General features: G+C 49.0%; 1 protein-coding gene across 3 annotated transcripts in view; it reads left to right on the top strand.

Annotated features, from left to right (window-relative positions):
• Positions 1 to 9070, top strand: part of TTC28 (tetratricopeptide repeat domain 28) — a 126483-nt gene extending 117413 nt beyond the window's left edge. For 2 of the 3 annotated variants that reach the window (XM_027689258.1, XM_027689260.1), the window contains 4 exons: positions 1433 to 1456; positions 2264 to 2393; positions 2925 to 3032; positions 3529 to 9070. In XM_027689258.1, coding sequence (XP_027545059.1) covers positions 1433 to 1456; positions 2264 to 2393; positions 2925 to 3032; positions 3529 to 5156 — 1890 coding nt within the window. In that variant the 3' untranslated portion in view covers positions 5157 to 9070. The remainder of the gene's footprint in view (positions 1 to 1432; positions 1457 to 2263; positions 2394 to 2924; positions 3033 to 3528) is intronic. The other variant, XM_027689259.1, reaches the window with a different exon arrangement.
• The last annotated feature ends 2264 nt before the right edge of the window (positions 9071 to 11334 follow it).

Raw genomic sequence — 11334 nt, forward strand, 5'->3', positions numbered from 1 at the left:
AACAAAGTTTCTTTTCATCATTTGCCTGCTTTAGTACATGGACACACTCACACAGGGAATGGGCCTATATCACTGTCTTTCCCCTTTCCCCATGCAGAAGCATTCCAAGGCAGTACTGCAGTGGGGAGCTGGGATTGGCTCTGTGTGGTGTCTGGGCTGCTCTTCAGTCACGTGGAGTCTCCACAAAATACAAGACGAGCCTCAGCTTCGTTGTTTCCCACTGAGCAGCTCTGGAGCCCACTAGAATGAGTCTGCTCCAAGGAAGGGGTTCCTGTTAGGATCCCGTTAGGATCTGCAGCAGCGCATGAGATATTTCCAGTGGCCTGTCCTTGATGGTGTTTTGCCTCTTGCCTGGGCTCTCATCAGTGCCCAGGGTGTCTGTGGTTAACCACAGGGTTAACTCCCTCATGGCCACCCAAGGGAGGCTGGGTCCGAGGGGTGTGAGGAGGAGAGGACAACATCCTCGTGGCTCAGAATGTCTTACAGTGCTCATGAGGTGACTTCCTGATTGTTGCCCTGCCTCAGATAATGAAATCACCCAAGGACAAACATTCAGCTGGCTGTACATGACTAACAAAAGACACACACATCCTTTCCTTGCTGCCCCACACAGTAAATACTGGCAGGCATATTGCACTGGGTTTGCAGATGTTGTTCCATAGCCCAAACCCCCCGCAGAATTCCCTTTTGCACAAGAATCTATCCTGTTACATGCCAGGGTTTTGAGCTCAGCTCTCCCACCCTTTGTGGTTATTGCTTTTTTCCCCTCCTGCCTCTCCACAGTTTGCTAAGTGAGCAGCCTGGGGCTCTGCCTGTCCCAGAGGAGAGCAGGCTTTGTTCCAGACGGAAGCAGGATGTCGGACAGTTCAGTCAGTGGGTGCTGCTCGCTGGTTTTCCCTGGTGGGTGATGGGCATCACAGGGGAGCAGGTGCTCTTGGCATTAGTGAAGCAGCGAGGTGGGAGCCTGAGCTGCTGCACTGGACAGAAAACACTTGTTTTGAGTGCAAAAGAGAAGGCAGGAGCCACAGAAGGGAGAACTTTAGTACTACTGCATATGCAAGGAAAAGTTAGGGATTGCTGACTGCACTGAATGCCAGTACTGTATCCCAGAGGAAACAAGAGAAAGACTGTTTTATGTTCAGCCTCCTGCCAGAGTGTGGGTTGGCCTGAGTGTCTGCCTGCTAAGTGTCTGAGCTGTCATGAGCTGGGCACTCCCAGATTCCAGCTGCCTATTCCCACGCTGTTGAACTCACAGTTCAGGCCATTCCCTTTGCTCCCTTCTTTCTCTTGATAGAGCTTCTTGTAGGCAGGGTGCTAGTTTGCATATGGATGTGTCTCTGCAGGGTTCCCCAGCACAGCCACTTTGTAGCACAGTGTAACCCATGTTCTTTCTTTTCTCCTCTTTTCCTTTCTTGTTACCTGCTGCCCGAAGGCTGTTAAAAATGTGGTGGGAATGGTGAGTATGATGTGCACGGGGGTGACACTGCGGTGCAGGGTGAAATGCCAGGGTCACTGCAGACCCATTCCCTGTGCTGCAAAGTGTCTGCACCCGCTCCCAGGCCTGAGATTTGCTCCATAGAGCTACTGTGGAAAAAGGCCTGTGTAAGCTTTTGTGGGTTGTCAGAGATGGGTGGTCCTGAGGTTAGCTGATCCCTGATTAATGGCTTTCCATCCTTGCTGCCCTGACTGTGTTGGTGAATTACATGGGATCCTGGCATCTTAATTTGTGTCAGATCTTCATAAACACATTTTCTCTCAAGCTTGCTACTCCTGTCCCTTGGGCACGGTTGAGAAACTTCTTTCCTGGAGGCCATGGAGGTATTAGGAAAGTCTTCCATAGTTTCATATGACTTGTTCTGCCCAATTAATGAGTTTCTTGGGATTTGCATAAGGAGTATGGCTCAGTCATGGAATGGGCTTTAGTATATTCTGTGAGCAGCCCCAGAGTATCTCTTTCCTTTTCTTTCACTTCACAGATGTTCCTGCTGTGCTTCCTTCTTGCTCAGTTTCCACTGGCCACTCCCCAGCCCTCACCCCTGGTCTGTCCCTTCCTTTGCTACTGTTCCAGTCTGTCCAGTGTTCCTGTCCCTGAACTGTCCCTCTGCCCAGACCTTCCCATCTCACTGCTCTGTTCAGGAGCAGCAGCTGAACTGGGTGTCCAGGGAAAGGGTGTTCAGGGAAAGGGTATTGCCTTAGCTGTGACTGTGAGAGAAACATGATGTGACTTGTGAGGAATGGCTAATGTCTGTATTGCTTTCTTCAGCTGCATCAAGTCCTGGTTCAACTTCAGGCAGGTGAGAAGGAGCAAGATTTCTCCTCTGCACCAATCCAGGTCTCCATCAGTGTCCAGCTCTGGAGGCTGCCTGGCTGTCATGAGTTTCTGGCAGCTCTAGGTAGGAAAACACTTCTTTCTGTTGTCCCTCTAAACCCATTGCTGGTGTCTCCTGTGGGGCTTGAAGCAGTGATGAGACTCACAGCTTCACATTTGTCTGCCTCCTGCAGGCCAGCCTGCATTTGCCAAATTCCAAAGTCTGTGCTCTTCAGCTCCATTTCTGTAAAAAAACCTGGAATTAATGGTAAATGGTTGGGTATGTGGGACACTGTCCCCTGAGATGTATTTGGTATATCATTCCCCAACAACTCCACATAATTTGCAACTAAAGAAGTATTGACAGGGGTGATTTGTTTATGAGTGTGTGTGTTTCCTGTCCAGGGCCATAAAGCTTCCGACACCTGGAAAAGATGTGCTAAACAGTAATAAATACACACAACAAACTGCATGGAGGGGTGAAGTCATTTTTCTGAGGGTGCTGCAGGGTCTCATACCTCTCCGTTCTGTCTATGTTTTAAATGAGATCACTCTTACTTTAGACAGAGGGTCTTTCTGTGAGTTGTGATTTTCTGCTCTATGTCCCACTACGTAGGTTTTGACCTTTGTGAAGTTGGCCAAGAGGAGGTGATTCTGAAAACTGGGAAGCAAGCTACCAGGAGGACTATGCACTTTGCTCTACAATCCTTGCTGGCACTTTTTGGTAAAGCTGCTTACAGTAGTTCTTGCTCCTGTGCCATCTGATGATTTGATCAGAGTGGCTTCTGGTGAAATCTCACACTCACACCTTTGCAGGGGTCACACGTCACACACGTGTCACACAGGCCAAACGTCATCCAGGGAGTGGCTGGAGCAAACATTATTTTTCTATGGGAAAGACTTGTATGAGCCCAGGCTGGGGACACAGTCCAGCAACTGGAGGATGCATAACTCACTCTTGGTTTTGAGAAATAAAATGATAATGAACTGACAAGTTCTATCTAGGATAATGCACAGAGGTTCTTCCCTGGGCATTTCCTGGGCTGTGCACTTCTTTTTCCTTACCTAAGTAGTAGTTGGGTGTTCTGAGGTAGCGTAGAGCCTGAGGGTATGCTTTGTAGCATTTCCTCTTAATTCTGATAGAATGTTACCTAGTTTTATTTGATTTTGTCATGTATCTAAAGGCACGTTTGTACATACTATTTTCTTTCCTTTTTTAGATTCTACAGAGCTGCCCAAGCGCCTTAGCCTGGACAGTTCCTCATCACTGGAGTCATTGGCTTCTGCTCAGTCTGTTTCCAACCCTGTACCCCACTATCAAAACCCTCCATTCTCTCCTACCTGTCCAGACAGCATTGCCTCAGATGCCATTTCAGTGTACAGTCTGAGCTCCATTGCCTCTTCCATGAGCTTTGTTTCCAAGCCGGAGAGCATGCTGGATGGGGTGGGACATAGAGGTCGCCAGGATTATGAGAGGCCCAAGAACATCTATCCACACAGGTCTGCAGCTCAGAGCCAACTATCACCACAAGCCACCACTGCAGCCAGCAAAGATGAGGAAGAGTATGAAGGTTTCTCTATAATCAGCAATGAGCCTTTGGGCAGTTACCAAGAAAACATAAACCCAGGATTTTCCCCTGATCACAAACAGCCCAAAACTGGTCAGACTGGAGGCATTAAAGAGTCTGTCAACTCCAAAGGGAGTGTAAGTACTCCAAATTCTCCTGTTAAAATGACTCTCGTCCCCAGTCCAAATTCACCTTTCCAAAAAGTTGGGAAACTTGCAAGTTCTGATACTGGGGAATCTGACCAGTCTAGCACTGAAACCGACAGCACTGTCAAATCCCAGGAGGACAGCAATCCAAAGCTTGATCCACAAGAGTTGGCACAAAAAATTCTGGAGGAAACTCAGAGTCACCTCATTGCTGTTGAACGTCTTCAGAGAAGCAGCAGCCAGATAAGCAAGAGCAGCAATTCGGATGACGGGGCTCCTGCCCCGGCCGGCGTGTCCGCGTTCCGCTCTTCGGAGACCAGCGCCTTCAGCCGGCCCGTCAGCTCCAGCCAGAGGAATCAGTCTTCACCTCTTGCAATTAAACCAAAGCCTCCAACAAGGAGTTCATCCCTTCAGAAGGTGAGCTCTGGCTATAACAGCCCCACAACATCGGAGATGTCAAACAGAGAAGGCACAGGTCAGTACAGTGGGCAGCCATCTCCAGGTTGTGATTCCCAGGGGTCCCTAACTGAGCAGCCTCCCTTTAAACTCAAGTACCCCAGCTCTCCTTACAGTGCTCATATTTCTAAATCACCCAGAAATATATCTCCGAGCTCAGGGCATCAGTCTCCTGGTGGCAGCACTCCATCTCCTGCTCTTTCTTATTCCTCAGCTGGTTCTGCTCGCTCGAGTCCAGCTGATGCCCCAGACATAGACAAATTAAAATTGGCTGCCATCGATGAAAAAGTGCAAGCAATTCACAACTTAAAGATGTTCTGGCAAAGCACTCCCCACCACTCCACTGGCCCAGTAAAGATTCTCCGAGGAGCTCCTGGAACAATGACTTCTAAGAAAGATGTGCTCAGCTTGCTCAATTTATCTCCACGGCACAGCAAAGAAGAAAGCGCAGAGAAGCTGGAACTAAAGGACCTATCTATTGAGCAACACCTTGCTGCTTCGCCACAAAAGATCCCTCCAAATGGACACAGACACCCTGAAACCACAAATGCTGTGACATCAGCTCATTCCCCGCCGCCCGGCAGCACCGCGGGAGCCGTGCGGCCCCTGAGGCTGCCGGCGGGGAACGGGTATAAATTTTTGTCACCGGGAAGATTTTTTCCTTCCTCCAAATGTTGAAATGTCCCGAGTACCAGCTGATGACTTACAGTCTTTTTAAAGTATTTGCTTCTGCCCACTTGCCTTTACCAAAACAGAACCAATACCTAAGCAGCCGTGGTCATGCCCCCAGCTGGCAGTGCCCAGGGATGGGACAGGCTGTCATTGTGGGGGCACACGGCCTCACACACATGGGTTTGCGTTTCCCTTATCAGGACCTCGGCCAGACTCACCTGATAACAGGTTCTTTGTAGTGTTCAGTATTTGCAGCAACGGGTCCAAAGCATCTGGTTGTCTGTTCATTAAATACTGGCTTTTAAGCCACCTCCTTGTATTTCTTAACCCAACAGGAGGTTTTACAGCTGGCTTTTTATATTATAAATTATACATATCAGGGGTTGGAGAGGAAAGAGAGAGGAGGCAGAACGTTCCTGTGTGCCAGAAAGAACATATGCACAAGTTTCTGCCTGGAGAAGGATGAGCCATTTACTGCTTTCAGAGGCTGACAGAGGAGAAGATCACACACCTCTAGATACCTCTGCCAGGTTGGTCAAAACTGCTGGCAGGAAAACTCCATAGCAGCAGGATCTGGCAGTTCTCTTGCATCATTTAGAGTCTGGTGAAAAAAGGACAAGAGGACAGAGGTGCCCCATTCTAAAATCTGCATCTCAGGTAACTTTTCTGGAGGGAAACCCCTCAGGTGAGACTTTGCTGATTGGTCTGTTCAGAGGGAATGTTTGGGCCTAACAAGCCAGGTGAGCCTGAGCGTGAGGTAGTGAGTGTGTGTCAGAGAGACAAGCTCTGGTTTTATTGAGTGCTCTGTCTCTCTGGCACACTGCGTTGTGAAGGTGAACTTTTCATCCTGGCAGGTATTTGGGCAGCACTTATGTCTTCTGTCTGCTCACTGAGCACAAAAAAGGATTACAGATGCTGCAGCTGAGAACATTACTTTACAGTTCCATGGCAGGTAGGAATGTGTCATCAGTATGTGTGATTTAGATATCACCTGATGAAAAAAATCTCTCACTGATCCTGCTAAATCATTGCCATGGCTCAGTGCAGGCAGGTCTGCAAACCTTTTCCCTGCTGTGGAAGCAGGTTTCCTTTGGAGCAGGTGTGGAAACACGTTTCCTTTGGGGCAGGTGTACAGTACCAATGTGAGCAGCTGTCGGTGCAGTGGGAGCATAAACACGAGGCAGCAAGCGGAGGGGATGGATGCAGAACCTGAGTGCCCTCTGCCCCGTGGAGGAAAGGGGACCAAGAGCACCCCGAGGGTGATGTGTACAGTCAGCTTTCCTAGGCTAGGTGGGGTTTAGGAGTTAGGGATCAGGTTGGAGGTATTTGTTCTAAGTGGCTGTCAAATGCAGTGATGTGATGGGGATCCCAGCGATCGTTTCCATGCACTGAAGCCGTGGGCGTGCGGCAGCATCAACCCCACCACGTGTGCTCAGATCCACGCAAGGGATTCACAGGCCACGGGCTATGAAGTCGGAGCACTGGATCACCAAGGTTTTTGGTGTCTATTCTGCACTCCCAGAATTGGCTGAGTGACTGAAGGCCAATCACTTCACCTCTCCGTGCCTCGTCTTCCCTTTCTATCTAAATGGGGATAGTAATACTTACCTACCTACCTCACAGAGGTGTTGTGAGGCTGAATTCATTAGGCCCTGAGTTTTAGCTGGATCTTAAGTCAACTTCCAGTCTTGCAGCTGACTACCTGAACAGTGAGTGCAGGCAGCTCTGTGGACGTACCAGGGGGTGCGTTGCTGATGCAGAGAATTGTTGCACTTAGCGTGGCTGGATGCTCTTGCTGAGAATGTGGATCTGATCATTTGTGATTTTCTTAGGGATCTTGGAGGAAAAGCATGATAGCAGGGCAGAGATTCAGTTCTGATACCGAAACATGAAATTGCTTAGGCTCAGCTTGCTCACAGGGTGCAATCAGATGCTTGCTGTGAGAATGTTCTGGAATCTACTGGTTTTGGAGGAATGTTTTCCTTTTTGTCATTGAAAGAAATGAACACAAGCACTAAAGGTGAAGGATGTTGGGCTGGGTTGTTACAGCCAGCTAACAAGGGACGGGGGATCACCAAAGTTTCAGTGCTGAGACAGAAGGAGTAGTGAGTTACTCACCTATTCATATGCAATGTAGCAGAACAGTTGGGTTAATCTGTTCAATTCATATAATGCAAGTTATTTGTCTGTACATGACATCTTCCTGTGATGGTTTGGTGCTAAACATCACCTTCGTGTCATTTGGCAGGAAAAATTAGAATAGTGGGCCAAAATAAGTCAGCAGACTGTCTGCCCCTTGTGGAGACAGTGATGCTGCTGATTGTGCCACTTGCTGTGGTCACAGGACTGCTGAGAGACTTCACGTGACCTGCTCTGTTTCTAACCAGCATAACTGTTTTGAAACGACATCCCAGGAACACCCAGGATGGAAGTGGGCAGCTTTTTGTTTATAGCAACAGCAAATACTCCCTGTAGTGCTGCATAACATGCCAGAAATAAGCCTCTTTGTTGTAATTTACTTCCATAACTAAAGGATCTTTTAATCTGTAGAAATTCTATGCTGCCATTTTGGTACAACCCATTTCCATGCTCCAGCAAGTTTCATGCTGGCTTAAAGCTTTCAGACAGAGCTAAATCGGGGGGGGCGTGGGGGGAGTGGTTCTTCTGTTGTTGTTTTTAAGGAGGGGGGAGCATTAGAAACAGGGAAGGGTTCGGATGTAGAGAAAGTTCAGTATTTGGGAATTTGGTGTTGTATAAATATGGAAGGTGAGTGTCACTAGAACAAGTCTTTTGGGAAATTGGTCTCCCTTGACTTGGCACAGGGCACTTCCATTGGCTTGCCATGAAATGCATGCTTACTCGTGGCTGGGAGACACTGCACACACCTTGTGCCTCACTCCTCCACCCCTTGAATGAGAAACAACCCCTTCGTGAGGAAAAAGTTTTATCAGGCTTGCCCAATATGTGGAGAAATTCAGGATATGAAAATCACGTATTCTCCGTTTGCTGTTAGAATTCCTTCTGTGGAGTTAATGCATTTGTCGTTGTTGTATTTGTGCATGGTACAAGTGACAACACTGCATAATACAGTGAGCAATAACAATTAGGTATTAACCACTTTCACATTAAACCTGCCACGTGCAACCATTCCCCAAGGCCCCATAGAGTGTTTTGGTTTTGCCCCATACTTTTTACTGTGTGAGATTTCCGATTTTTTTATTGACTGTCTTTAGCTCCAACTAAATGGGAACAGTAAACAATCTCTCTGATCAAAATCTAGTTTAATTTGATTTTGTTGGTTAGCCTGTACCTCTGGCCTGGTATTGATTTTCTTTCTCTTTAATCCTACCTTACTGAAACAAGGAAAAAGCATTGAGGGGGTGCTATACCCACGCATATCACTCCAGGCCATATTTCCTTTCATTAGGTCAAACTCGTTCCGTGAACATCTCTTCCAAGTTGCAGAACAGATCCAGAGGCACAGGGGTGTCTGTGAATCTGTTAGAAAACACTGGTAGTTTCAGCTGGATGGTGATAATGGGTTTGAGCAGTTCTGGGTTCATTGCATTGCCAGGCTGCCCAGAAGGGCTGCTCGTGTGTGTGGACGCTCGACCCCTTGGCTGCAGAAGACCTTCAGAAGAGCGCTGGAGATGGTGACCCAGAGAGAACGGTCAGCAGAGACTTCCCAGCAGCAGCCCTTCAGCACTTGCTCTCCCTGTGTGCAGTGTTAGCCATGTTTGGCCTCTATGGACTTTCTATGTAAATTAAAACTCTGTTTCCAGACAGCATTAAACTTTTTATATTATGAAATTTACCATGTAAAAAGATTTTCATATTTTTATTGAAATTGCTAAGGCATTTGGCCTTCCTTCTTTGTGATTTCAGTGTCTATTAAAGCATGAGTTCTCTCAGTGCCTCAATCTCTTGGTCTAGGAGGGTGTTGGGGAAGGGTGTTTGCTGGGTCACTGCTCTCTGCCAGCACCCAGCTCTGTGCACCTCATGTCAGAGTGTGGCAGACACACGGCAGCTCTCAGCTCCCTCTGCAACCTTCCTCCCTTTTTTGTGCAATGTAGTGTTCCTGTTAACAGTGCTCATTGGAAATTGCTTTTCCTTTTCCTAACAGGTGGTGGGAGCATCACTATTTGCTGGTCTCTGTCTTGTAGGTGGGAGCAAAAGGACGCAAAGGGCTGGGAGGAGCTCCAAGACTCGCCTGGCTCTAGCCCTCCAGTGGGAGAACCCAGTGCTGAAGGGATGAGAGACTCTCCCTGTACCGATGCCAGCTGGAACCTGCTGAGTTAAATCTTCCTTCTGCCCCCATGTGAAAGGTGCCCTTGTGCTTAGGGGAAGTGTTTGGGGACAGATGAAACTAAACATGCAAACCTGCATTGGGGCCACAGGAGGCTCAGCCTCTTGACAGCATCCAGGAGCCACTGGCAGTGCTGGTTGTGCTGCCGAGGGAGCCTGGGCTGGAGCTCTGCCAGGAGGAGCAGCTCCTGGGGAAGGGTCCCCTCCACGAGCGGGGCCGCAGTGGAGCCGCACAGGCTGGTCTGAAGTGGTTTGTCTGTGCAGGGCCTGGGGTCAGTGGCTGCTCGGTGACGCTGCCGTGCGTGGCAGGATGCAGAGAGCACACGCAGCAGCTGGCTGAGCACACACCAGACAAACCTTATCCATATGGGGAAGAAGCAGCAGCATGGGCTGCATGCTGCCAGTGTTTAGAAAAGCCAAATAAAGGCAAATCCTGAATGCTTGAGAACTTAGGCAAGTAGAGGCTCACAGCCCCACCCCCCGGGGTCCCAGCACAGCCCTGGCCACTGCTGGCCCTCTCAGCCAGAGCCAGCCACCCCAAGTCTGGAAGTGTGTGTCCATAGGCAGGGCTACTGAGGGTTCTTTGTACAGCCATTTATCTGTGGTGGGGGCAACATGGAATTTTCTTACCCGTGGATTTCTGCTCTCCATTAATGGGCTAGTTTGGCTCCTGGCAAAGGCGAGGTGGGGGATGATGCCTTTTCTAGGGAAAGAGGGGCCAGGAGTGGTGCAGGTCATGAGTCACCTCTGGGAAAGAGGATGTGCCATGGGAACATAAGTGTGGTGCCGAGGCCGAGGCTTGGACAGGAAGCTGCAGCTCACCAGGAGGCAAAGGCCTGCCCTGGCCAGTGCTGGGCACCAGCAGGTACCACAGGAGAATTAAAATGCAGCAGCCACCCAGAAATGAAAAATGTGCAGCTGAGCTGCTTGTGGGGCAAGAGTTGACCACAAATGTGCCTTTGAAGTTACACCTTTCTCTTGCCAGCCCTGGGACAGCACTATTCACCAGAACTCCCAGGTGGGAATGCTGTGAGGTCCCACATCCAGGCCTGTTTCCATTTCCATTCCGCAGCACCCAACAACACAGTTCCACCCTCCCCTTGACAAGCCTGGAAATGTTGTGGGGTTGTTTTTTCTTTTCAGTTTACCTGGTTTTACATTTGTGTGAGCATTTCAAACAGAAGAAAGCAGATGTGTTCTCTCTGCATAGCTGTGGAAAGTATCGGAGATAAAAAATGAAAGCCAACGCTCAGAAACCAAAAAGCAAATCAATATATTTAGAATACATTAAGTAAATCCTGTAGTTCTACCTGAATTATGATTTTTGAGAACCCCAAAGTGGAAGTATTGTTACCTGGCTGCCTTGTTCTTGGGACGACATTTTGCCACAGGATAAACTTCAGTCACTACGATAAAGCCAAATACAACACACAGGACACAGATCCCACCCCTCTGCTCCAGAGCCTGGAGCCCCGGTAGAACTTGTCCCTGCCACACACAGTCCTGCACTGCCCGTGTCACTGCCCAGTACCCCTGAGCTACCACGGGAATTTTGCTCCTTGAGGAATGTTCCAGGAACCCGTGTTCCAGGCTCCTCACAGCCTGGAGGGGCCCCAAGGAATGTTCAACTTTTGAGGCTGAGTTCACCCTTCTTTCAACGCCTCTGAGCTCTCAGGCCTGCAGGCTCCTTTCATTTTTTTGTTTTTAATGACAGCTGATGGTCAAACGTTACCTGTGGGACCAGTGAGGGCAGGTGGGACTGAGCCCCAGCACGGCCGAGCCTTGCTCTTCCTCGTGTGGGTGCCAGACCTTATTAATTCCTGGCGTCCTCGCTACTGACTTGTGACTGCGATGGAGGATAAAGAACTGGTCTCACAAG

This window comes from Neopelma chrysocephalum, unplaced genomic scaffold, assembly GCF_003984885.1.
Source record: "Neopelma chrysocephalum unplaced genomic scaffold, ASM398488v2 Primary Assembly neopelma1_77, whole genome shotgun sequence".
NCBI lineage: Eukaryota > Metazoa > Chordata > Aves > Passeriformes > Pipridae > Neopelma > Neopelma chrysocephalum.